This window comes from Corvus cornix, chromosome 2 (assembly GCF_000738735.6).
Source record: "Corvus cornix cornix isolate S_Up_H32 chromosome 2, ASM73873v5, whole genome shotgun sequence".
Classification (NCBI taxonomy): domain Eukaryota; kingdom Metazoa; phylum Chordata; class Aves; order Passeriformes; family Corvidae; genus Corvus; species Corvus cornix.
This window is the reverse complement of record NC_046333.1, coordinates 65,219,916-65,246,880: the sequence shown is the minus strand read 5'-3', so window position 1 is coordinate 65,246,880 and position 26,965 is coordinate 65,219,916. Positions and strand designations below refer to the sequence as shown.

At 40.0% G+C, this 26,965-nt stretch overlaps 1 protein-coding gene across 7 annotated transcripts in view; it reads left to right on the top strand.

Annotated features, from left to right (window-relative positions):
* HIVEP1 (HIVEP zinc finger 1) overlaps window positions 1–26,965 on the top strand; it is a 128,701-nt gene that overhangs the window by 42,653 nt on the left and 59,083 nt on the right. Inside the window, exon 1 of one of the 7 annotated variants that reach the window (XM_039549719.1) lies at window positions 7,464–7,554. The exons of 5 other annotated variants lie outside the window; for them this stretch is intronic. In XM_039549719.1, coding sequence (XP_039405653.1) covers window positions 7,485–7,554 — 70 coding nt within the window. In that variant the 5' untranslated portion in view covers window positions 7,464–7,484. Of the gene's footprint in view, window positions 1–7,463; window positions 7,555–26,965 lie in introns of those variants that run through there. One more of the 7 variants, XM_039549713.1, reaches the window with a different exon arrangement.

Sequence of the window (26,965 nt, the reverse complement as noted above, 5' to 3'; positions counted from 1 at the left end):
AGCTATAAATAGGCAAAGCTCTAGTGTAGCTTTACCACTGGGTTTTACAACTCTGACAAGGCCTTTACCTCCCAGTCCTACTTGGAAACCAACAAAATCTCAACCAAACTAGTTTTCCAGAAGCTGAGCATTTATTGTATGAAGACATTTGAGAAGAGCATCATTGCTTTAGTTAGCAAAACCTGCCTGCTACCTGTGTGCACGCATGCTGATATTCTGAAAAAGAAGAAGTCAGAGCTGGCATCGCAAATAGCCAAGTCTTAGAGCTGTACTGAACTGTGGGAGCACAGGGGCAGCGTGGGGAGCCAGAAGCTGGAATTTATTGCAGCAGGGTTATGCAGCAGTTCAACTCACTCCAGGCGGTGCAGGAAGGAGCTGAGAATCAGTTTCTGAGCTCCCTGGCCAGGAAGCAGGGGTGCCTGGAGGGTGGAAGATATGCCTGCAGCCATTTCGGGTGCCTTCTGATTTTGAAACTTCGCATGGGGAATTTGCTAGATACTTTTGTTGTTGGACTGTTTATTTAACAAAGCAGGCCTGGTACCTGTTGAAGCAGCCTGCAAAATTGGCTCTGTCCTCTCTGGCCATGAGCAGTAGTTGTTTGCTCAGAGAACTGGAAGTGTTTGGATATGAGAACTTTGCTTGCATTTAGACATCCTCAGTTGCCCCCAAACTAGCTTACACCTTTTCTTTTCAGGAACTGGAAATACTGCTTCTGCTGCATTTCTAGAAGTAAAAGAGTACAGCAAGGGGTTTTATGCGTAATTCAGTTGGTTTTTGCATATGACTGTTCATACTGACAGCTGCTTTCCAAAAGATGAAGTAACTTTATGTTTTGATTGTTTCAGCTATAGGAATTGACCCCTGTTTATTTTAAATGCAGTATTGTTCTGCATCACCAGCAGTTACTTATTTAGGTGTCTGAGGGAAACACATGACTTGGCATTAGCCTTTCTTTTCCTCCCATCTCCCCTGATCCCAAAGTAGTTCAGCCTGAAACTTGAAAAGTCAATCACAGTTACCTTGGCAAAATTATAAACAAATTAAGATGGATGAAGCCTGACCTTAAAATTATTTCAGATAGGCTGAGCACATGCAGCCGAGAGCATTAATTGCTGCTGTTTTCGCAGCTACCTTTGGCAGTGTAGGGTTTCCGTAAATAATTCCTCCTTGAAGGAAGTGAGACATGCCATGTCATCTATTTCACTTCTGAAGCCTTTCTGAAATTTCCTGGATTTATGACTTGTGTTAATTGATGTTGTGTAGATAAGTCTTTCAGGTATTTTCATTTGCCTGACATGGGACTAGTCCATCTCTGTATTTTTATTTTGGTATATGTATGTTTGTCATACATATAACAAAATTACACGTTTGTGCACTGTTTAAAAATGGCAGACCCTTACTACAGTCAATATAGTTTTAATGGAATTAATGACATTTTAAATTAAGAAGAATTTTTGCTCATTTGTCTGTTATGTACCATGATTTGGTTACAAACCCCAGCAGTGCTGATGGCCCTGGAGACAATAGATGTCAGGACATGGCACATACTGGAGGATCAGCTGTTAATGTTGCTTCATCCAGTCCTGCTTGTGTTGTGAAAAGACCTTTAGGAGGTGCTTATAGCTCAACCATGGAATTTATTTAGAGAGAGATTTCAGAAGAACGCCAAGCACAAATCTTCCCATATTTTCAAGGTTTTTTTGTGATATTAAATCTGATGGTGCACATTTTTGTAGTGTATTTTACCTAAACATTTGCAAGTTATCTTTCATCCAGAAAATTGGTAGTACAGGGAGATTGAGAAGCATGGATAAGGCTTTTGAATCTTAATGAAGCTAGCCCAGCCAGAGGGGAAGTGTCAGGTGGGAGGCAGAGCTGTCCTTAAAGAACCAAGTGGGTTTCTTTTGGTGTGGTCTAAGTGTCCATTTGAGATACTGTACAGGTTTACCATACTATTTCAGTCTTTACTTGTTTGGGCTTTCTATGTTATAAAGTATATGTTTGTAAACCACTTCATACTGAACACAGTTAAGATTTCATTCTGGTTGAACATCCATGCTTTATTATATGTCTTTATCATCATTGCAAGATAATATCAGGGCTTTATTACTTAATAATAAGTTTTATCTTTAAAGATCATTTTCTAAAAGATTGAAATGGGTTGTTACCTCACCTAGGAGTTATGAGTATGATTGTTGGGAGCACCTGAGAGTTGAGTTAGATGAATGCTGTTTTAATTGGCAGAAGATTACCAGTTTCCGTGGGAAAATTAATTAGTTAAAACCCATCACCAAGGCCTTTTGAAAATTCTTAACTGTATTATGAAGATTATTGATTTTGAAGTTAATGACTACAAGTTGGAAGAAGAGGCTACTTTCTAAGTACCCCAATTTTGCATTGTCCATACAATAATAGGTTTACACTGTATTTAGGAGATGCATACAAAAGCCAGTTGTGTTTTTGCAAAAGGGTTTTAGCAGGAGCTTTGTGTGGGCCCACTCTGAGACAATCTAATAGGGTCTGATTTTCAGAAAGTTCCTTGCTGAAAACTATGCTGGTTTAGGAGAACTGTGGTTGTGCACTTTGACTCGTTAGCTGTTTTTGAAGTCTCTGGTCTCAGTAGTTAGTACTACCTGTCAGAATGTGTAAGGGCAGGAGGAGTTTGTGACCACCCTTGGATGCAATAATAATACACGATGAGAAACTGGCGCAGGTTGCCCGGAGAAGCTCTGGATGCCCCATCCTTGGAAGTGTCCAAGGCCAGGTTGAATGAGGCTTTGAGCAGCCTGGTCTAGTGGAAGGTTTCCCTGCCTGTGGCAGGGGGATTGGAACTAGATGATCTTTAAGATCCCTTCCAACCCAAACCATTCCATGATTCTATAAAATAGCAGCAAAAAGCTGCCTTTAAATTTTTGTGTGTCATTGGAAAGGGCACCGGTAAATGAGAAGATATGGTCAGGAGGGCAGGCAAGGGGTTAATTTTAGAGTATGTTCTATGTAAGTAGTTGGCAATAAAGTGTCTAAATACCTCTGTAAGACTTCATGTGTGCAGCCACTATGTTCCTTAGGAATATAATTATCTTTCCAATAAATTCTTGGAGCGTGGAAATGTTGTTTTATGGACTGGAACTATAAAGTACACAGGAAGGTTGTGTTGGGCGTTGGTACCAAACTCACATATCCCCTGACAAGTTCCTAAACCAGAGACCAGACTTCCCCTCACTAAGAAATTCCCTGTGATGTTTCACCCTCACCGCTCCATCATCATCCCACACATTCTCTTCTGCCTTCCTATCACTGAGCTATGTGGTCAAAAACAAGAATCCCCTTCCCTTTTCCTGCTTGCTTTAAAAGCGGGAATTTTGAGCTTCTAGTAGGTGACTTGCTGCCTGCTTTTTTTACTGCTCTGGGCCTGGACATTTTCCAAGGCAGTCAGTCCTCACTTTCATCTACACCCTGGGATTCCACAGGTGCGATGGAGAAGTGAACCTTTGTGTGAGATTTGGCTGGTTTGCAGTCTCTTGCCACAGGGGAATGGAAGTAATAACAAGGGAGTTCCCACAGATAGGTGGATGTTGTGGGGTTGTGCCAGGAAGTTCTGGTTTCCTAATAAAATTGAAAGACGAATTTCTGGTTCTCTTAAAATCCTTGGGAACTTTATAGTCAGCCTGTCTGAATTTTGGTGAAGAGTCAAATGCTTACCTGAGACTGGAGCATGGGCTTGGGGAAGGCATTTCAGCTTCGTCTAATTTATTCCCTGTGAGATATTCACCTGTGTGTGCCTGTGTACTGCTGTAAGCGATGGGTGGAGAGATAACAAAGAAAAAGCCCTGCATTTTGACATCCATAATTGTAGCTTTACAATGGCTACGATGTTGTTAGTGCAAAAAGCAAAACATAGCCCTATTGAAATTGCTTAAAACAGGTGTATTTTCAGAAGGAGTCCCCTGAACAGTAGTAAATTTGTTCACAGATTAGAATAAGCAATAGATATTAAATCCCCTTCTAATAAGTGTGTGCCAAGCCATTCCTTGTGGGTATGTCAGATGACCTTCAGAGTAGATTTGTACTGTACTCAAACATCTACAATTAAAGCTCATTGAAATTAGATTCATAGGACATAGTTTACATTATTTTTAGAAGTGTGCCTTTGTTTTCCTTTATAACTTGTATTTAATGGGAAAAAAACCAACAAAAATTAAAATGTTAGAAAACTCAAAACTTGTCATATTTCTATAGTTTTTCAGTTTTTCTGAAATTAAAATGTGTGTTAAATCAGAGATTCACTGTTACATGTTTTAAAGACTTTGCACTGAATTTCAGTTTTCAAAGTCTGCATGGCTTCTAGTTTAAATTAATAAAAAACTTGAAGGAAAGCTTTGGTCAAATGTTTTTTTAGGTTTTTTGTTGTTTTTTTTAGGAAAGATGAAACTGGTCATTCCAGAAAATATTTTGTAATGTAGAACTTGCTGAAGCTCATCCTTTCCACAAATACCTTAGATTTTGGTAGTGAATTTTGTGTCAGAATTTTTTTTTGTTTTGGCAGATTCCCTCTGGCAGTATCTTTTTTTCATCTCCTTTGGAACTTACAGTTCCAAGTGAAGATAGGTGTCAGCCACCATATACTATAGCCAAACAATGTGTCTTTTCGTAATATTAGAATGGGAGAAATGGCCAGTCGATCATTAAAGAAAATTGAATTTAGGATTTCAAAATGCTGGAATATCTTAGTAAGAGTCCCAGTACTGACTCTGGTGTTAGGAAGACTCCATGTGCCTTAACAGTACATTTCCCAACCATGATGTGTTTCAATTTATTTTGCTCTGATTTTATGGATATACATTACTTGTTTTGGGGATAAATGTGAGGATAATGTGCCATATAATGCATTTTAGTCTCCAGTTGACATTTATTGTCAACCTGTTTTCTTAAAACCTAGTTTTTATAGGGGGAATTTTAAAGGAGAGCATGTGGATTGATATGCTTGATCTGCTTCTTGCTACGCAGGATTTGTGGTATGATACTTAAAGCCCCTTTGATAATACAGCACAGAGATTCTTATTGGCCTGCACAAGGTATTCCCAAAACGTGTTTGCTAGTGTGGTTTAGTGCAGCCTTCAGGTTTTCCTTGGCATTATGCCTTGAGGAAGCTCTACTGTTGCACTGTTTGTTTTCAAATGTTGCTTCTTAAATATAAATCAGATGTGATATAAAGCAAAAATTTGGAAATTAGCATGGCCAGCCATCTCAAATCTGAGCTAGAAATGAAATATTACAAATTAAATTTTGGTTTGCTCCAAGCCCTGTTGAACTGTATGAGACAGGAGGTATCATTTCCTGCCGTGTATCTTCAGCAATCAGCAGTGTAACAGCGGACTGATTGGTTATTTACTTTTTAATTTCTCTCCCATAGATCTTATGTCAACAGCATTCAAGCAGAGTGTAGCATGGTTATTTTTACTGTGTCTTTATTGGTTGCATAGATTAAAGCATGAACAGTTTTATGAAGGTTGCATTTTTACATCCTGACAACTTCATATTTGCCCTTGTCCCTATTAAAACATTTAATTTCTCTCAGACAGCTTAACCTTTTTCTTCTACTTCAAATAATGACGAGGACAAATATTTGTCAACATCCTTTCAACTCGATGCATTCACAGCTCCATCAGTATCTTGAGTGTCTGGAAAAGTGTTTCTGACCCTTCCTGTAGCCAAGGTGGTGGCCAGATGTGGGAATGCCCCTCTCTGCTTCCATCTCTGCAGCAGTCCTGGTGGTGATGTGCAGCCCAGGCATCACCACCAGCCCTGAGGGCCACCTGGGGAGCTTGCCTTACTACCCCACTCTCCCAAAGTCCTAGGTTGCTGGGGGAGCATGGCAAAGAGCCGGCTGCAGGTTGGGTATGTTTCGCATCTTCATTTCTCCTAAGGTATTGTTCCAGACATCTGAGCTGTAATCAGGTGTAACATAATAACAAAGCAAGCAGATTCTACAGTACCTCCAAACCCTGTATAGTGGAGTTCCACCATTTTGCTTTGGATAAAATGATTAAAAATAGTGAGGGAAAGAATGAACATCACCTGAACAGACACAGTGACTTTGTCAGGATGTGTAGGGCTTTGAGCAGAGATACAGGTTCTGGGAATCTGTAATGTTTGTGAAATAGAATCAGTATTTTTTAAGAGTATGAGTGAGTTAAACTTCTTGGGAGAAAGGGACTAAGTATTTTTTTCCCTTTTATATGTGCTGGGCACACTGCTCGGTAAATATGGTCCTAATCCTTCACTAGCAGACTGTGATATGAACACCAGTGCTTTCCCCTTGTCTCCGTCAGACCTGTGTGATTAAAAACCTACATGTGTGATTAAAATCCTACATCAGCACTGGAATGATTTGGATTCCTTCAAGCTTTCAACTATTCAGGCTGTCAGTAAAAATGGCCTATTTCTACCGACATGTGATCAGAGATTTCGGCCGCACTCTGCCTGGCACAGACCGACGGATGATGGATGTGACTGGTACCTACACAGAATGTTCCTGCTGTGTCTTTTCCTGAATGTGTGCCCAAAGGGAAGCTTTCCACGTTTTTTGAATGGCCTTTAGCTGAAGAGTTGTTTAGGAGGGAGAAGGTATTTTAAGGAAACTGTGGCAGATACGAATCCTGGTAATAAGGCTCTTATGGCCTATGCAGTGCTGCATGACAGATTTTGATTTCACTGATGGCCTTTCAAATGCAGAGTTAGATTTTCTACATGTTACTGCAGCTGAGCAATTGCAGATACCTCCCCACAGAAGGCCTCATTGCCTTTTCATGAGCAAATACTCCCTTATTTGTTCATATCCTGCTCTTTCTCTTTCAAAATGACTTGAAGTGTTTAATTTAGGAAGAACACAGTCAAGTATTTTTTGCTGTGAGATGGCAGAACGGGTGTTTGTTCCTGGTGGTGGGGCTTGCTGGTGTAGGTGTCTTCTGTGGCTTTGGTAGGAATGTTCAGCAGATACTTAATGACCTTCTGTGGGAGGGAAAAAGGTGCACAGGTGAAAATGGAGGAGGTTCTTGTGAATGTCGAGGTCTCTTGCAAGTCTGGAGCTCAGCCTACGTTCCAGTACGTAGGGAGAGAGTTGTGCTGCCAAGAAATTAATGTCTCCTTTACTGGGATACTGAGGGTCTCAGTGCACCACATTCAGAGCGCTTCTGTGGCTTCGCTTACAGACCTAGGTTTGAAAAAACAAAACTGTTCCAGCTGGAAAGGAAGTATTTTTCTTTAAAAAAAAAAAGCGTTGGAGTACCTTGGGTGTGTTGGGTAATTGTGTACTCAAGAAACGCACTTAAATAAGTGAAGACACTCCTGTAACCCTCGCCTGCCAGGAAGGCAGGCGCTGCAGAAGATCCACTCATCGCAGAGGAACTCCAGTAGGTGCAAAAGGGGAGGAGAGCCTTTGTTCTTTGTGCTGTATTTATTCACAAAGAGAAGTTGTCTTTGGCATGTCTGCTTGGCACCAGAGGATTCCCGTTTTTTATCCTGCGGAGCTGCTTTTTCTTGTCAGTGTTGCGGGTAGGTTTCCTTTCCTAACACGGAAGGGGAGAGGTGGCTATTTTCCATAGTTCATCACAAGGTTTCACTCCTGCTGGTTGAAAGAGCCCAGCAAAGCACCTTCTGGAGGCAGAGTAGGAGTCAGAAGCAAAGTCCTGGGCAGCAGCTCTGGTGGATTCCATTCCAGTGCTGTGTGATGAGAGAGGGGAAGGATATAGGAGGATGTAGAGGTGGCGTGCAGCAGGGCACAGTTTGCAGGATATCGGTCTGGGTTCCCGAGTTCAGTAAGGAAAACCCACATAGATGGGGAGGGACTTTATACGAGGGCATTAGTGATAGGACAAGGGGTAATGACTTTAAACTGAAAGAGGGTGGATTTAGATTAGATATAAGGAAGAAATTCTTTACTGCGAGGGTGGTGAGACACTGGAACAGGTTGCCCAGAGAGGTGTTAAATGCACCATCCGTGGAAATAAAGGTCAGGTTGGATGGGGCTCTGAGCAAGCTGGTCTCTTTAAGATGTCCCTTCTCATTGCAGGGGATGGGATTAGGTAACCTTTGAAGGTCCCTTCCAGCCCAAACTATTCTATGATTCTAGCACATGCTCAGTAAATATGGTCCTAATCCTTCACTAGCAGACTATGATACGAACACCAGTGATTTCCAGATCTACATCTCACGATTAACAGTTTGTGTTTAGAGGAGTTCTAAAGCAAGGACACTTTCTGGGCAAAACTAGGCTATACTGTATTTAGCAAGTAAGCACATTTTCCATTAATGTAGTTTATAAAACGTACAAACAGGCCTTAGTGTTTGCTTACATTGCTTACGGTACAAATGTCAAATTTAAATGCATGTGAAACTTTATTTCATATGTTTATTTCTGATGTAATTTGATTTTACTGTGAAAACATTTCAGGAGTTAAGTTTGAGATGTGTGACAGAACAGCAAAGATATTTAATACTTAGCTTAATTTAGAAAAATGACCTTTCAGAGAAAAAAACTGTGCTTGTCAAAAATATACTGATGAATTAATTTCTTGTGATGCCAGTGTGATAGTTGACTTTTGAGAGCAACCTTATAGATAATAAGTTTTATTTTTATCTTAGATCTGTCTGATTGTAGTGCCTCTTGCAAATCAAGTCCCTTTACTGACTTCTATGGTTATAAATACATAGCAAAATTTGGAAGCAAAAAAGAGCAACCAGAAAAAAAACCCAAAAAGCAACGAAACAAAAACAACAATAAAAGAAAAAACCCAAAAAATTAAACCAAATCAGAACAATGCAAATCTGACTGACCAGTGTGGATGGATACTTGGGATTTTAGATGACATTGCAGTCGTAAGATCAGTACCCCATTCCACCACCACCACCTCCCCACTCCCCATGCCTAAAACACCCTTGTAATACTATCTAGAAATACCATAATTGTAATCAGTTTTTAAATGTCCCTAATAGAAATGTGGTAGTAATGCTGTCTTAAAAAATACTAACTTTGTTTCCACAGACTGTGTCAATGACTTTTATTTTGTAAAAATCTGCAAAGAATTTGAAAACAACTTTAGTACTTCTTGTAGGTTTCTGACTGCTTAAATTGATTTATGTTTAGAACCTAATCTTGCTCACTTTGACAAAGCTGGCAACTTCAGCGGGTTTATTTGTGCAGATAGAGTGAGAAAGATTCAGCTTTTGATATAAATACTTTAGCTTTCTGGTTTCTGAGAACTGTTTTCTTACAGTTAATTATGCATTCTTAAAAATGTGTACATTCATAGGCATATGTAGAGGGAGAGATGGCAGCTTAGTTTGCAAAATATTGAGCTTCGTTTTGCCTATCAGTGTTTTTAATTTTAGTCAGAACAATCTCCAAAATGTTAAGATAGATCAAGAGTTAGAAGTCATGTCACATATATTGTCACATGTAGCATCATATACTGTATATGCATAGCTATTACTGGAACATGAGTATGTTTCAAAACATTGTTTTAAAAGTTTTTGCTGGGTTGGTTCAAAGTGGTCCTTTGAGGTTCATTTGTGGAGGGATAGATGTCAAAACAGGAGGTTTCTGTTCTTGTGGGCCATGGGAGGCTGTCAGTTAGAGGGGAGTGTGTGGGAGATGACTCAGCATGGATGGGCTGGGGAATGGGTTTGTGAAAGCTAAAAGCATTGCAAAATAAAAATTCCTTTCTATGCTTGAATTATATTAATTGCAATGGTTTTAAATGAAGTGATGCCAACTTGAAATAGCTTACAAGTTTAAGAGTCTGTATTGTTTAAAAGAAATACTGAAGGGTCAGTGATCAGGTGTGCTTCTGACTAGAACTGAAGTGTTAGTATCAGTAAACAAAAGAACATGAACTCAGCAGTCTAAAAGTATGCAATTTGGGTGAAATGCAACCATAAAAATGCATGGTAAAACCACACGGGTTTAGCCTAATCATTAAATTTTAGCAGTGTTTTGATTTTCTTGTGTAGAAATGTCATCTTAGTTACTTGGGTTAGTATCAAGTTTGCTGAAAATACATTTAGCTGCAAGCTGCTCTTGAAAATAGAAACTCCCCTCTTGCTGTTCGATCGCTGTGGTTGTGATGGAGTCGGTGAGCAGCAGTCATTGTCGTGTTTTGGTGGTTACACTGAGGTCACTCCCAGCTAGGCTTGGCTGAGCATTTTTGGTAATGTTGCAAGTATACTCCAGCTTTGCAGCGGCAAACTTACTGTAATTCTGTGGTGATCTCCTTTTGGGTGGTAGCTTCTTAGAATAGCTTTAGTTATTGTTGGAACAGTGGCAAGTTTAAAGGGTATTGCATGCATGTAATGGTATTTCATCTCAACCAAAACAAAGGATGTCAGTTTCTAAAGCAACCAGAATAATTTTTAACTCTTTCCTCAGTTCTTTAAAACAAACTCAGAGTGATTCGTCAGCATCCTGTCTCAAAGTGACTCCTGCAAAGTGTTTCTGAGGGATAATAACAAGGGGTTCAGTGGACAATTTTGCAAGAACCAGCTGTGGACCATTTTATTTTGTTATTTTGTTTTGTGGATTTTTTAATCTTTAAGCAGTGCAATTAGTAGCTGGGTGGTGTTCTGAAAATCGCATTTGATCTTCATTGAGAATGTTATCTGTTTGCCCTTACTCAGGGAGTGTTCTTCTTAGTAAAGAAAGTGCTGAGATTCTCCAGTTCACAGCTTCAGTATTCCAGGACAAAAGCCCAAGAGCTCATATCTCATGGTGTTTAAAAATGTTTTTCAAACAGAATTGATCAATGAATTCATTTGCAGTGGGAAGGCTAAATCTCAAACACATCTATTTTAAATATCTGCCTGAAAGCAGGGAGGAAATGGGAGCTGAGATAAATTGTTATCACAAAATTGGTGAGAAGTTCAACTCCTAAGACCTACAACTTGATATAAGAAGTAAGAGTTACAAAGCTTCAGTTAGGTCTTCTATTCCACTAATGCTCAGTTAGACCTTCCCTGTATCACTTATTGTTTAATATACCCTTATTTCAAATATTCCTCACTTCTCTGTAAATTAAACTGCTGTAAACTTTCAGACTCTTCTCATTGGGAATCATCTGTGGACTCCTAAGTATTTGTACTGCTCTTAGAACTTTTTCTATTTCTGACATAGTTGTATTGTCTGTATTTTTCCTGAAGCAGCCTAATATTTTATGTGCAAAGACTGACCCTTCCTACAAAGAATTAAAAAAATAAACCAGCAAAGTGCCCAGGAATGAACCTTATGTGCTATGTGGTTATTTGCAGAGAGTCATCAAGACCTGCAGGTCAGTTCCTCAGTGCCGCAGACCAAAAGGTCATAAATTGAATGTTATGAGTAGTTTAAAAAGATACAGGGATTTGACCTATTTCTTTCTTTATGTATTTCAGTGCTTTGATCGTGCCTTCTTACCTTAGCATTTTTGTTGTAACACAGCATTCCAGGTACAAACACTTTTCCATAGTCCACAATTTAGGCTGCTAATGTGCTGGTTGGGTTGCATTGCTGCAGCTGTCCCTTTGAGGAGGTGACTCGCAAGGTGCGATATGATAGCCTGTAGTTCAGCTGGGAATTAAGCCAGGAAATTAAAATATTTGCATGCTCAGAACTATATCCTGCTAATAATTTTAAAACTCTGTTTTTCCCTATTTAAATCCTAATTTTTCAAGGGGTATTTAATGAGTGCCACTGGGTTTGACCCTGCTTTTATGCCGAATTTGGAGCAATAATTTCCAAATCTTTTGTTTACTGTAGTACATGAGGTAGTGAAATTGCAGCCACCAAAATCTTGAAGATCATCTACTAGGAGTGTGAAAATTTTATCCAGTTGATAATTGGTAACTAAGGTTGGATTCTGTTATTGAATCCTGGCTTGAGTTGTTCATGAATACTGCTTGAGTATTCAATTTGAATAAAACTTAATTTCTGGAACTTCTTAAAAATAAAACTGTCACAGTTTAATATGGTTGGAAGTAATTACTAACTTGGTAAAATAAAAACTAAAGTATTTAAACACCTAAACCATAAAAGTGACATGAATTGAAAGGGCGTGGGGTGTGTTGTTGACTTTTGGATGTTGTTGGTTGATTTATTCTTTTGTTTCTCTCTTTGAAAGTATTCTATGCTTAAAATTTATTCTACAGCATGAAACCAAAAGCCAAATACCTGTCAATCTATAAGAAATTGGTTAGTCTTGTCTCAGGATTAACCCAAGATTATTTAGTTTGTATTTATGAATTGTAGCTACAGAAAATAAGCTGTACAGAAAGACTGCCAAAGATATGAAAGCATCAGATCATCTGCTTTAAGAGTATTTATTTTAATTAAATTTAGTCACTGATAAAATATTGTCCAGTATTTTGTTAAAAGAGAAAAGAAATGGGAAATCACGTGTTTAGTATTGTCCTACTTGCTGTGATTTCTCCTAAGTAGATTCTTCAAATGATGAACTGATCTATCATTTTCTCAGGAAAAAGGAAGCAAAAGAAGCAAATAATTTCAGTGCATCATTTCTACAGTGTAGCCACTTTTTATATGCCTCATATTGTACTTCATATTTTTCTTCTTTTTTTCCCTGTACTGTCTTTTATGCTGCCTTTGTTCTCCTGTCTCCTTTCCTTCTCCTTCATCTGTTTCCACATGGAGCAAACTATTTGCCTCTACTTTTAAGAACCATAAAGAAAGAGAGGAAAATGGTCTCTGAGCTCTGTGCACACCCTGAGGTCTCCTTCAAATCAGAGCCATCAGAAGCCTTTGACCTATTGCAGTTTACAAGGGCAGTAACAGATCTATGCATTTGGTGGATGCCCACCACTCACAGCCCTAAATATCAGCACCAGGTTAATCTGGTGGCAGTAGATCGGAGGAACCTGGTCTTGGTGATGTGATTCTTGGCAGAGGAGGGATTGGCAAGAGAGAAGACTCTTGGGAGAGGCTGAGGAGCACTGAGCCCAGCCTTTCTCCTGTTTCTTCTGTGCTAGGAAATCCAGTCATTCCAGCAGCTTCGTGTGATGGTTTGTAACAGTGAACAAAGTGAATGTTGAGAAGACGTAAGTGGAGAAGAGTAAGAGCAACATTTGTTCCTCGGCAGGTCACGACTATGATTTCTTGTCTTGGTTGAAATGTTCAAGGTATGAGCTTTAGTGAGAAGCTGGCCAAGCCTTTTCCCTCAACACAACTCCAGGTGTCCAGGCCAGGGAAACTCAGTGGTTTACTAGTCCCTGTGAACCTCCTCAGGGAAGAGAAATCAGAGAGTAAGAGAGATCATCCAGTTGGCCTTGTTCTCTGTCCTCCTTCCCTTCTTCGTGCATGTGAAGTTTCCAATGTTACATTTCTTCCTATTAACCATGCACAATTTTTGTCTCAGTTAGCCTTTCTCTGCCAGGAAATGTGGAAACTTAGAGCAGGAATTTATTTTAGCTGAGCTGTTGAAAAAAAAAAGAGAAAAATACTTCTGTAAATAGGTACGACATTTAAAACTGAAATAAACAGATTAGGATATATGTAGGGGGTTGGGAGGAAATGCCCTTTAAAATCTGAATAGTTTGGGAAATTTGGGGCTGTTTCTTAAGTCATTAATTTTAGTGCTACCAAGAAAATGTCCGAACAAACTTATTAAAAAACAAACGTAAAAAGCAGTTTCAGGACATTCTACTGGGTTTTCATTTTCATTGTTTTAGTCAAGTATCACATTCTGATAATCTCTTCTCCCACCCACCATATTTTCCAGAAGTCATTGTTCCAACAAAACAAAACAAAAAAATCTAACTGTAAATTAGTTAATAAAGTTGGATGTAATTCTTTCTACTCTGTTGTGGCACAGGGTTGATTAGTGTAAAATCTTTATGTTAAAGGCCAAAAAAAAATTTCTTTGAGGACTTGAAATCCTTGGATTCTCACTTTGGCACATGGTTGTTGAAGTGAGCTCCCTCCAGGTTGAATTGTTCACTTCCAAACACAGGATTGGGATGGTGTGTGCGGCAGCTTGCTGTGGCTTTCTCCCCCATGTTCCTCACCACCCCCTCATCTTCAATCAGACAGCACAAAATTGAGTGTGAATTCTAAATAAAACAGGGAAGAAACACTTGGATGATGTTCACATTGCAGAGCACCATCATTTTGTAGGTGTCTAAGAAGTAGCTCATTAATTGTCTTCCTAAGCTTGCAAGTACGGAAAGAAAATTTCACCACTAAGCCTAGAAAAAGAAGGGAAGAGGGCTGGGTTTTGGATTGGCTTAGATTTTACTTGTTGGGGGTTTTTTTAAAGAATTCATAGTAGTTTGCTCTTCCATAGTATAGGAATTGTACTTCTTGTGGGATGAAGTGAATGTGAATCAATCTATACAATTTTTTCTTCATCTTTCAAAACACTTCATAGCATATTAATAATACACTTAACTATCTGCATACTGCCTTGTTTTCTATTCTTTATTTACTGAACAAAACCTTCTCAGCTTCTTGTAATAACTGGGGTTTTTCTTATAAAAGTCAGTGAGCTAAATTTGCAGTGTCAATATTCCAGCATTTTTTTTTTTCAAGAGCTGATTTCTTATCCAAGGGTATTTTGGAGACATTCAAAAAAAGGAATGCCAGATACTTCAGCCTCCTTTATTTCATTTCTTGGGCGAGAACATATTATCTTTCTTGGAGGGGGAAACAGCATTTCAGGGCTTTTTCTTCAGATTTGATGCTGGTTACCATCTAGGGCAAATATTTTAAAAATTCCCAGCCCTCCTCAAAGAGGGAGAAATAAAAAATTTGGTTGGGACTCTACTTTGGAGGACTGATTAAAGGTTTCACTATTCTGTTCCCTTTCTATATAAATTCAGTTCTTTGCTCCCTCTTACTGGATTTATATGATCTGAGCAATTCTGACTTTTTGCAGTGGTCAGGGACAAGGGCAGTGCTGTCCATGTGGGTGAGCCAGGGTGGGCAGGGTGCCTGCGGGTGGGACCGGGAGCAGGGAGGCTGCAGCAGCGGTAGCCCTGGAACCAGCCTACCCTCTTGGCTCCCGGGACCAGCTGGAGCAGGCACGGAGGAGGAGAGAGACAGAGCTGGCTGTGCTGGAGACAGGTTTTAACAAGTGCTTTGGGACCAGCACAACCCCGCTCCAAGCAGAAATCTTCTTGGAGAAGAGAAGCAGAGAGGAGCTTGAAAATGGCTGGTGTGGTATGTAGAGTAACCAGGTTGGTGCTTAAAGCCGAGCACAGCCTCAGCAGGCTGGTGTGTGGTTGTGACCAGAAACTATCCCTTCGTAATAATGTGAACTGCCCTTGCAGTACCGAACATCTCCCTGGCATGCCTGATTTCCTCACAGAATGCCTGCTGATTGGCCCCCTCCTTCCCCAAGTCATTCCTTGTGGAGTATCTGGGAAGATTTTGGATGATGTAGGGTAATCATCGCACAACTTACTTGCTCTGCTTAGGGTCTGCCTAAACCCGAGCAGGGCATGATCAGTTTCTGGAGGGATGGTTTATGCTCACTCCTGCCATCGTTATCAGGAATAGCACATGGGTTGGAAAAGACCCAAGCGCTCACTGGGATACTCTAGACCTAGTCTTTGACTCAGGTCTTGAAGGAGGATGGGAGCAGGTAGAGGAAAACAGTAAAATAAGTCACTGAAGGCATGGAGTGAGGTATTGGCTTAATACGTATATTTATCACCACCCATTTATAATTTGCCCAGAGAAAAGAACACGAACTCCCTAGGGCTGTTGGGTTTGTAAGCCTCTTAAAGTGGCTAAGCCCCTGTTCATGGCTGCAGCACACTGTTAACAAGAAAAATGCTGTATCTTTGTGCCTTTGCTAAAGTTCTGTGTTTCAGAAACACCTAGTTCTACATCAGCTTGTATTGACTAGCTTTTCAAAGGTGTTTTTTATTTTATCAGTCCAGTTTCTGATGTTGTTTTTTCACTTTAAATCTGCAGCTAGTAACATTTCATTTGGCATGTAAAAAAGTCAGGGCAAAAATAGAAAATTACTATGGCAAAATAAGTTTACAGAATGCACAGAGCAAGGTTTAGCATAACAAGTGAATTGTGGGTTTTTAGGGTTTTTGGGGTTTTTAGTGCTAAGACTCACTGATGCCATTATGACAGTTCATATGTTAGACTGTGTTCCCATAAATGTAACATTAAGACTTACTAGGTTCTTAGAAAAACAAGTAAGCAAAAAAATGAGATCCCTTAGTAAAGTCAATGAAAAGCTTTGACCTTGCATTTAATGTTTAGTCATTCTAAAAGAGTGATTTTGAATATGAAGGTGTGTTTTTGCAGCCCTGTTGGAAGGGGATTTACTGACTAGCACAAAAAGGCAGCTGCCCTTCAGTGTGGAAAAGCCCCAGGCTGTGTGTTATAGTTGATCCAGTTATAGCGGTATTATATTAAGATGCTCCGGCACAGGCAGGAGCTGGTGAGGAAGGAGTGAACAGGGTGGCTGGAGGTAGTGACCCAGAGGCACTTGGCACTTTGGGCTGTACGTGGTGAAGGTATGACTGTGTTTGGGCAGGCTGGATTTTAAAGACAGGCTGGAAATAAGAACAAGGTTTTAAAGAAGACACAGTATCGAGTGAACTCCCTCAACATACCCCAGCAGAAAAATCCCTTGTGTGTAAATTTACTGAGAGGCTGATATTTACACATTTTGCAGTCAATACCTGCTCTTAGCAGACAAGCATTGCCTGCTGTTTTACGGTTAATAGAAATGTGCCGCTGTCGATTCCCGTTTGCTTGAGTGATCTGGGAAAAGAGCAGGAATGGTGAAGTGGCAGTGTTGCTGATTTGATGGGAGTTATCAAGGGAGATGAAGATGCAAATGAAAATGCAAAGGATTTCAAAATGACATTAGGTTGCTGTGCAACCATATTGCAAAAATGACAAATGAAATTCAGTGCAGATAAATGTGAAGTGATGTCCACAGGAAAATTATTCAAACTTTTCATTTAAATTGAGTTGCTTGTTAACACTTGGGCATGAGATCTGGGGGTCATGTATTTGTGTGGCAAAGTCAACTGTGTACTCGTTAGCTGTCAAAAAGCAAATAAAGCATTAGGAATATTTATGGCAGTAGTACAGAAAAACATATCTGTCACTGTAGCGTCTGTGGTGTGCCTTCATCTCTAACAAGTGGGATCGATTCTGATGTCTTCCTCCTAATTGTCTTGCTCTTCTTCACTTCCACCAACAAAGAGGATAAAATAGCACTGCAAAAGCTGCAGAGGTCAAAAGTTTATTGAACAGCTTTTGTGTAAAGCATGACTTAAGTAGATGAGGCCCTGCAGTTTGAAGAAAGATGTGAAAGGCTTACATGGATTCACTATGAAAAGCTCCCATGGATTCAAATGACACTTGGAGAAACTAATGTAGGAATAATCTGTGGGACCCATGAAGTTCAAGAACAGCTCCTGGGGATCACTTCAGTGTTGCCTGGTTTCAGAATCCGTGACTTACTCTTCTGCTTTTCCCTCAACTTCTCCTGTTAGCTGCTGTTGGAGGCAACATATTGGGCTGCACTTTTAGCTTGACTTGTGGGCTTTTGATTTGTTTTGGTTTTTTGTTAGTCATCAAAAACTTCCTTTTTCCTTAGCCAGCAGTACTGTTTATTGTCCATCTTAATATCAGGTAATTATAAGAACTTCAGTATCCAAAGTCCTTCTCAAGATCAAATAGTTTGAACCATTTCTATAGACACTTTAGAATCTCAGTAAAGAGATAATTTTTAGGGTATATGCTAAGCTTAAGAAAATTAATCTCTGCTTAAACAGGGTTGTTGGTGCTGTAGGTTCCTAGTGCTGAATATATCTACTTACCTGATGTCTGCCTTGTAAACTCAATAGTGTTTGAGGAAGTCCAGAAAGAGAAGAAGAAATTACAGAGAAGTTTGACCTCTCAGAGAACTTGCTGAAAGCCTCTGCACTGTTGTCTCAGGTGATGAAACACCAAGTCTTGGTGTTGTTCTACCTGTTGAACCAGTTTTGTGCCTTCTTGTGTTGAGCAAGCCCTCCCTCACCCACCATGCAGTTGAGAACAAGTGCTTTTGGAGTACCAGAAAGATGCATGGAAACTTTTTCCCCTGTTTGGCTGAGGAGTGGCTGGCTCCATCATTTGTCGCTGTGGTTTAGGATCTGTATTTGAGAAAATACAGAATTTAACAAGATCTTTGGGCTCCACATATTATTATTTTGACATTTCCAGTCAGTGGAAAAGCTGTTGGTTTGTTGCTCTTTTTTTTTTTTTTTTTTTTTTTAATGTTTTCAGTTATTTCACTGGCATTTATTTAATTTCTGTGTCAGACTTGAAAGAAAAAGAAATATATATAGAATTGAAAACCACACCTTTTTCCAGTTTGGGGACAATAGATCATAGGTCAGTAAACCTGGTGGGGGAGGGAACCTGTCTCAGTGCAGAAGGTATGAAGGTGCTCCTAGCAGCAGCTTGGAGAAGCTGGTGAACTAGAGCAACTCATGACTTTACTATTTTAACTTCTAACACTGATATTGGGTTAGGTATAGAAACAACACCCAGAAAGCCAAAACTGAGCCTCGGAACAGTGAATACCCTCGAGGCTGTTAAGTAATTATTATGCAGATTTTAGTGATAATGATCACCCTGTCCTAGGTAGGCAGCTGAAATTGGCAGTGGGGCAGAACAATGCCGTAGGATCAGCATAGCAATGGGGTAATTATTGTGCTAGATGGCTAATTAGGAGCTATGCAAATGGATGCAATCAGTACTTGTGTTTGTAATTCGGTAATTCGGTAATTCGGTACCGGAGGGAGACAATGTATAAAGGAATTATCTCTGGCGACTCAGCCGGTGCTCTCAGGAGCACACACAGGATGCTGGATCACCTGGCTTTGTGGGGCAGGTGGAAAAGGATCTAGCCGAGCACACACAGGATGCTGGATCACCTGACTTTGCGGGGCAGGTGGGAAAGGATCTAGCTGTGGCAAGTGCCACCCTTGTGTGTTGGCTTACACAGGGTGAGAAGGTGCCAGACAGGAGGTATTTCTCAGGATACTTCACTTACACTTCTGAAATTTTATGCTTGGCAGCTACTGTGCCTCTCCCCACAGGTGCCTCGCTGTTTGCTATATCCTTCTCTAAGACGACAGTCATCCAAAAATCCTCTTCCTCCCCACCGCCTCCTGTGCTCAGTTTTTAATGAGTTTAAAAGCCTCATAATAAAAATTCAAATAATGCAAACAAACACAAGATTGAAAGCTCCCCAATCACAAATAAATTACACAGGGACGGAGTTGGGGTTCTTATGTAATTTATGCACATACACCTTGTCAACGCATCAGGAGCCCTTACCATATTTGAGTAATATATGTGATGGCAAGGGTAAAGCCATTATATTTAATTTATATACAGCTTTTGCGTTGACTGTTTTATTGTATATACAGTATAGCAGATCATTGCTGATACAAATTTAAACTGGAGATTATAGATTGTATTTTCAAATATACAAGCCTCTTTTTTTCTTAAAATGAAGAATAATAAAAGGAGGATCTTCATTTTCTGTTTTCAGCAGGGTTATATAAAGTATCTGTCATGAGTTCTTCATATTTAAATGCAAATAATTATATATGGCAGGGACTATGATGAGTATTCAAAGTTGACATTAGAATGAAAATGCATCAAATTTTTCTGAAAAACTGATCAAACACGTCATTAGTCAAGGTTATAATGACTAGTAGAACATTATCAGTTGTTTAAAATCTCATTTTAGATGTTTAAAAAAGTAGTTTATAGTTCTTAATAGGATGACTGCTGCTGCATCACCCTACTAGTTGTTAAGAGTTTTGAATTTACATAATTTAAGAGGCCTTTTTTATCCCCTGTTACAGCTTTACAAATACTCTTCAGACCCAGTAGTATTGGACAAACTTCGAGATTTAATCTGTTTTACCTTGCAGTTTTGATAGGCTGGGGACATCTGTGCAATCAGTTACCAGCCTCAGCATTTGGCAACTCACTAAGCTGTGGTGCTGTGATTCTCTAAGCCCCAACTGGAAAGGAGAAGCCACAAAACAAACCATATGCCAAAAAGTGTCAAGTTCCCACAGTATGAAATTACAAAGATGAAGAGACTGTCTTTCCTCATCTGATCTCTTCCTTTTAATCTTGAGTGTTCCTCATTGAACTGGAAAAAGGAAATGTATGGGGACCGAAGAGTGGTTCCCAATTAAAACTAGATTTAAATCTGAGTGAGGAGAGTGCCTCGTCCAGTGGGTTTCGTGAAATGCCTTCTTGCTGCTGTCTGCCAGCTTTGAAGGTGTTTGCTTTGTGGCAGGAAGGCGGTGGTGGAAACTTGGGGCCATCAAAGGCATCCTCAGCTGCCTGTGTCTGTCAGCCCTTGCGGCCCTGGGTGCAGGGTCCCCTCCTTCAGCACTGAGGGACGGCAGTACCATGCCCGGGCTGCAGTCGGGACCCTGGCTCGGCTGGTTGGGTTTCAGTTTTGGAGGCTCTCCTGCAGTGTGGGGACGTGCAGGGGCCTGCTGAGCCTCTACGCTCCCTGAGGAATGGCAAGAGGCAGCATCCCACCAGCTGCACCGCCTCCCAATTAACCTAATGAGCTCCTTGTACAGACAAGACTCTGGGGTTTTGGGTTAGGGTTTTTTTTTTCCTTTTCTTTTTCTTAATTAGCTGGTTAAAGGAAGTCTTGGGATTCATCTCAGTTAACCAAAACACATTAGGACTACGGCGTTCTTGTTTTAGCAGGTCGTAAAGAGCCTTTCCTCCTCCTAGCAAAAGGGAAAGACAAGCATCACAGCCCCCTTGCAGTGGAGCGTGGGCGCTTCTGCATGCTCCCCAGTCCCAGGTGGGCACCCACAGCTGCAGGCAGGGTGCCTTGGGATTAAACACTGCCTGCTGTGCCAAGGGAGCCTTCTATCCGGGAAATGGTCCAAGCTTGCATCATCTTTTCTTCGTTCATTGGCTTCATGTGGCTGCCCTTCATGCCCTGCCTGCACTGCATGGGCATTGCTGCTTGGAGCATGGGTCTTCCCTCTGGGGGAGGTGTGAAATGGCTCAGATGGGATGTGCGGCTGGGCTCAGGTCCTCTGTGTCAAGTCTGAGCCCTGGAGATGTTCAAGGCCAGGTTAGATGGGGCTTTGAGTGGTCTAGTGGGAAGTGTCCTTGCCCATGGCCAAGGGGCTGGAACTAAATGATCTCTGAGGGCTCTTTCCAACCCAAACCAGTCTATGATTCATACGATGTGCTGCTCTGCACCACCCGTCTGGTACTCTGGGTATTTTTTTTATTTGTTTGTTTAATTGATTTAATAATAAATGCTTTCAGGCATACTTCTCATCCAGTGAAATGTGAAGCACTTTGCTACTGGCACATCAGCCTGGCGGGTTTCAGTAGTCTGTAGATGGAGATTTCCATGCAGGGACTCGGCCTCTTTTCACTTGCTATCTGAATTTAAGTAGTGGAAAATACAGCGTTTTGAACTTTCATCAGTGTTTTTCTTAAGCTGTGCACATCCCTGTCTCCCCCAAATAAAAACCCACTGACAATTGTTTTCAGTAATACTGCCCGGTGCATACAGACTGATTGCATTAATGTACTTCAGCTGAAGAATATTTTGTCACTTTGATTTTCTTTTCTGCCCCTGATCTAGATGATCAATACAAGAAAAAATAATTGAAGTGACATCTTTCTTTGTGTCCATCTAAAAACCAGTGCAAAGTGATTTTCTAAATTACTTTTCAAATGTCTCCTGATGCAGTAAGGTAAGAGAGAGTGCAATTTATGAGAAAGCAAGAAGAAAATGTGCTGCCATCTGAAGCTGTTTTGCAGGAGGTATTTTTAGGATGACTCAGGCCTAAGGCCTGAGAATTGTTCTTGTCTTTAACTGAAGGGAAAAAATATGCTGACATTTTCCTTCCAGTTGTTTTGGTTAAATATTTGAAGATATAACTCTAGCCTTTCAGGCAAGATATAAACTTGTATTTTTAAAAGTTTTGATGTCATAGCCTGTTCTCAGCATCCATAATGGTCTAAATCTGAAATCTGCTGATTTTCCACTTGTCCATAACCAGAGTATGTGTGATTAAAGAAAACCAAAACAAAACACTTTTTATTGTTTTAAAGCAGCAATTATACATCTTAAACAAGAAGCCAAAAAAATCTCCTATTTACAGTGATACAGACACATGCAAATATGTGCAATGAAAAATACTCGTGTTTGGATGTTTTGCAAAAGCTTAGTGAACTTTTCGCATCCACCACTCCCCTGTAAGCTTTCCTGGAGGCTTAAAAGTAGGTCTTCCTCAGTGATTTCATTCCTCTGTGTGTTGTCCCTGTATGGGGCAGATGACTTGTTCAACAGGACAAAGTCATCTCATTGTGCTGCTCTGGGGACACTTGAGAGAAAAAATAAAAGATAAAAAAAACCAAAACAAAACCCACAAACAAACCAAACAAACACCCAGCTAGAAAATATGTTGTGCTCCAGCTTAAATTGCTGTCAGAAGTTACAGGTTTTATATTTTGCAAACCTCACACTTCTGAGTATTTCTGCTTTCCTTGCTGAAATTCCTAAGCCTTTGTTTTCCATAACTTACCATATAAGTAAGGCCTTTAAAATCTTACTGAAAATTCATGATGCATATCTAATTCACAGAATACTAGACATATTCAAGGTTTTATACGTTAAATGGGATGATATCTTTTAAAAAAACCCTGTAAATTAAATTTTATTTGTGACTTAATTAAAATCTGTGAGGTTATATCATTCAGTGAAGACCAAAAATAGAGACTGTAAACCTGTTGAAAAATCTGGTTTATTTTTTCATTTAAAACCCCACCACAGCACCACCATATCTAACTCAGACTGTTGGTATCCTTGTAATGATCTATCACAGCAGGAGGTGTGTAAAACAAGAAGCATATTTTACTGCATGCCAGTTTCCTTCCTTGCATTTCTAAAAAGCACAGTTACATTATAGATTTAAAACCTCAAGGAATGTGACGATATTTCCACACAGCAGATACCTGCTGGGAGAGCTGTGTTGGAGAATAACATGAAAAGGTTTCATGCTGGAGTAAGAAAAGCCATTGTGCACAAGTTGTTTCACTTTCTTTTACACACATGCAGGTATGTGTGTGTATATACATATTTTATATGTATAATATATAAATAAAACTATTATATGATGCTACATGTGATTTGCATTTTTGTGGCATGCACCTGCTGGGATAACCCAGAGCTGGCTCTGTGGCTCATTGCACTGCTGTCACATGGAATCTCAATTCTCTACCACGATGCATACGATGATTTCCTCTTTCATTGCAGCTCCATGTTTTCCCCTCTAGTAAGTACTTGGTGAGAAGTGTCCCATCTTCAATGAGAGTGTGTCTTTCACTGTCGTTTGCTTCTAGATGTGTGCTACTCCAGGGGTCTGTCTGCTGAATATTGGGGCCATTAGCATAGGTCTTATAGTAAAGTAGTCAAGATCTGTACTATTCTGGCACAGGGGAAATGAAGAGGGTGCCATACCTAAAATGTATTAGAAATTTCCATTAGTTAAATGGCTTTCTCTTATCCTAATAGAAGTAGATAATATTCCAGTGATAAGGAAATGTTTCCTTTGTAAAATGTTCAGGTTAGACAGTATTACAGGTTTAATTCTGAAATAATATTAAACCAAGCAATTACTGGATTGGATAATATTATTTGCAATTAATAGAGGACTTCTCGGTTTTCAGTTCCTCCTGGGCTTTACAGATTATTTTTGTGTGCTGTATTTTTGATGATAAAGCATTTTCAAAGGTGTGTACCATTAGAACACCTATAATGTAATTATGACAGAATCTGGTATGTTGTCTGAAATAATGTTTCTTAAGATGTTTGACAAACAGCTAATTTAATGGCACACAAGACAAGGAGATGACTGGATAATATAAATTTGATGTAGTTAGCAAGTTCTTGCTGGCGTACGTGCGAGTTGGCAGAAGACCTGGGGAAGCTGCCTTTTGGTGTTGCTGGGGTACTTGGCTCTAAGCCTGCTCTTGCCACCTGCTCCATGGCCCTTAGGGATAACCCAGTTCTTCCCTCCAGCCTGAAACACAGCGGTTTGTCAGGCAGTTGCCTGTGTAGGATCTGTAGTTGTAAAATGCAGCAGGGCGGGAAGCAGCTGCCACAGATTTTGTACGAAGGTTTAGACATGCCTTGGTGTAATAGCCAGAGCACCTAGTGTGTGATGCTGGCCATTGGGAGGATGTAGGCCCTAACAAAACATTTAGCCCCAGACTGATGTTAATACCCACGCCTCATTTACAGTCCAGATCACTGCTTTTGGTTTCCAGCACCAACACCGAGATTTTTCAGTGTTCACAATGTTCAAAACTATTCTGCACAGGGATACCACCATAGGTATGAAGAAATATACACAGCAAATATAACTCCTTGGGGAAAACCTCTCAGGAGATGCAGGAAGTGTAGGAGACTTTCTGGCTGTGTACCAAGCACCTGTTTACCTAGCTATTATTCCTGTTATCTGTGGTTCTTTGTTTGGGATTACAGTCTGGCAAAGAAGTGGCTGGGAATTATTGATAGGAACTGTTGGGGTTTTTTTCCAATAAGAGAGAGAGAGAATTCAGTAGAGGAAATCCAAGCCTTTAATCTTTCTGACAATCTCATGTAGCATGATTCCAATATACTTTAGTAATTTTTCTCGAAAAAGTAGGATGATTGTGAATTCAAATGCATGTATTTCTTGTAGCATTTATGTGAAATATGCAGATAATTATTTTAATAATGAAACTACAGTTTTCTATGTACTTAGGTGTAAGTTTTCTTGACAAAACATTTACTCTGAAGGCAGAAACACCATACATTTTGCATTAAATATATCTTTAAGCATAGAGGAAGTGAATTTGATAGCCAGACTATGGGTTTGATTTCTTGTTGCCTTTCGGTAAAACCTGCAGCTCCATTTACATGGGTAATTTGTTGATACTTTTTTTTTTCCTGTGTGTTCATGTATTTTAACAGCTGTCCTGCAACATTGTAAATTGCTTATTCTATCACCTTTCTGTAAAGCAACAACAGTCTGGAAAAACACTGTAAGATTGCTAGATACATTTTCCTCTGATAGTATTAGTGGCACATGTATATAAAAGATGCTTTGTTTACAGTTCCTCTTATTTTTGTTAGAAATGGTTATTTACAGCCCTTTCTACAAAAAAAAAGTATTAACACATTTAGTATTTCAGCTGTAGCTATAATTCAGGAAAATACCGAGTCTTCTGTGTTTAAAGTAAGCCTGCATAACTGGCTTGGTAAAGAGATGGTGAAAGATTGTGCTCTTTTTGAGTTGTTTGTGTTTTTTCTTCAGCAGCCAGTAAGTCAGCACAAAAGAAAATGTGATAAAACTTTCCTTTAAATATGTGTGTATGTCTCACTAACCCCAGAGGAAGCAGGAAGAAGTTTGGCTTTTAAAATTGCAGTAGTAGTCTTTCTCATGAGAAGCTCTGAGAGTCTGCTTGGTTAGCACCCTTGTGAGATGTTCTGGTTCATCCTCTGGGACAATGTATGACAGAGAAGTTACTGAGCTTTAATGGGAAAGGAAATCTGGTACTTGTTCTGAAAAACAGAAATGCAGAACCAGAGTGAGCTCGACAAAACTCAGTCTTAAAAGCTGCAAGAAGGGTTTGATTCAGTTATAATTATTTGGTTCTACTGAGGAAATAATCAAGAAACAATATCAGACTTCAACTGTGAACAAATGGTTCCAACATGCTTGAGTGGTTCAGCTGATAAATAATAGAGAAGTCATTTAAACCCACTTACTAAGAATTGTGTTGAAGAAAGGGCCATTTTTTGAAACCTTGTGCTGCATAGCAAGGGTGAGTAAAAGTCAGGCTGAGTAAAGCCTCCATGCTTGTGAAGAAGGAGGTGAGGACTTTGCAGAGCTGTCCTTCATCTGTTTATGGCAGCCATGAAGTCTGGTATTTCTTGAGTTGTACCGATAGAGTCTGAGAGGTTTAGGATGAATCCAGTTACATTCTGTTCTTTCAATTTAGTTCAATAAAAACTGACACCACCAGGGGAAAAGAAAAAAAAATAATACAATAAAAAAAGGTTTTCACAGGTTTTTTAGGAAATGATCATTTAGATCTGAAAGCCATGTTCCAAGCTCAGATTTTGGTCAGTCAGGCCATAGTTTGATGCTCAGAACATCCAGAGAGAGAGCTCAGCCTTTCCCAGTGCTGCTGCTTCTTACCAACACAACCTTTTATCCTGAACCCATTCAGAGGACTGTTTGCTACCAAAAGAAAATCGTTCTCAAGTTTTTATTCACTCCAGTTGTGCCTTTTCGTGCTTCTTGCTCTGCTCAGACAAACACACACACGTGCAGAATGAGGTCCCCCCTTCCCACAGAACCGTCTGTGCAGCAGCAGGAGAAGCACAGTTCTCATTCCAACACCAATATGTCTGAGGGGCAGCAGGTGAACTGAAAGACAGGCTGGGAGTAAAGACTCAGGGCTTCCTTTTGCTCCTGCTGTGCATGTGGGAATTTCTGGTAGCTTCACGGAGGAATAAGGTGGGGGCCACCACTCGCCCCCTGCTGCTCCCGTGTGACAGTATTGGCTCCATTGCTTCACTTAGCGAATCTTGTTTGCTGTTCCTCTCACTATGTTTAATGCAACATTGACTTGTTCTAACAACATTTTTCAAAAATGTATTAAAATACTCTGTAATGCACCATAACACCTATTCCAAAGAGCCCCCTGACTGCACACATTATTGTAGATGGTAGGAAGCTACAGTGGGATTAGCTGTTGACTGCAGATCTGATGCCAGTGCTTTTCTTTCTGTGGTTCCATGTAATTTAACATGTCAATAGCCTCCCTGGTAAAACATGATAAAATTTTATATGGCTGTATTACTCATAATGTACCACATATTTACGCATG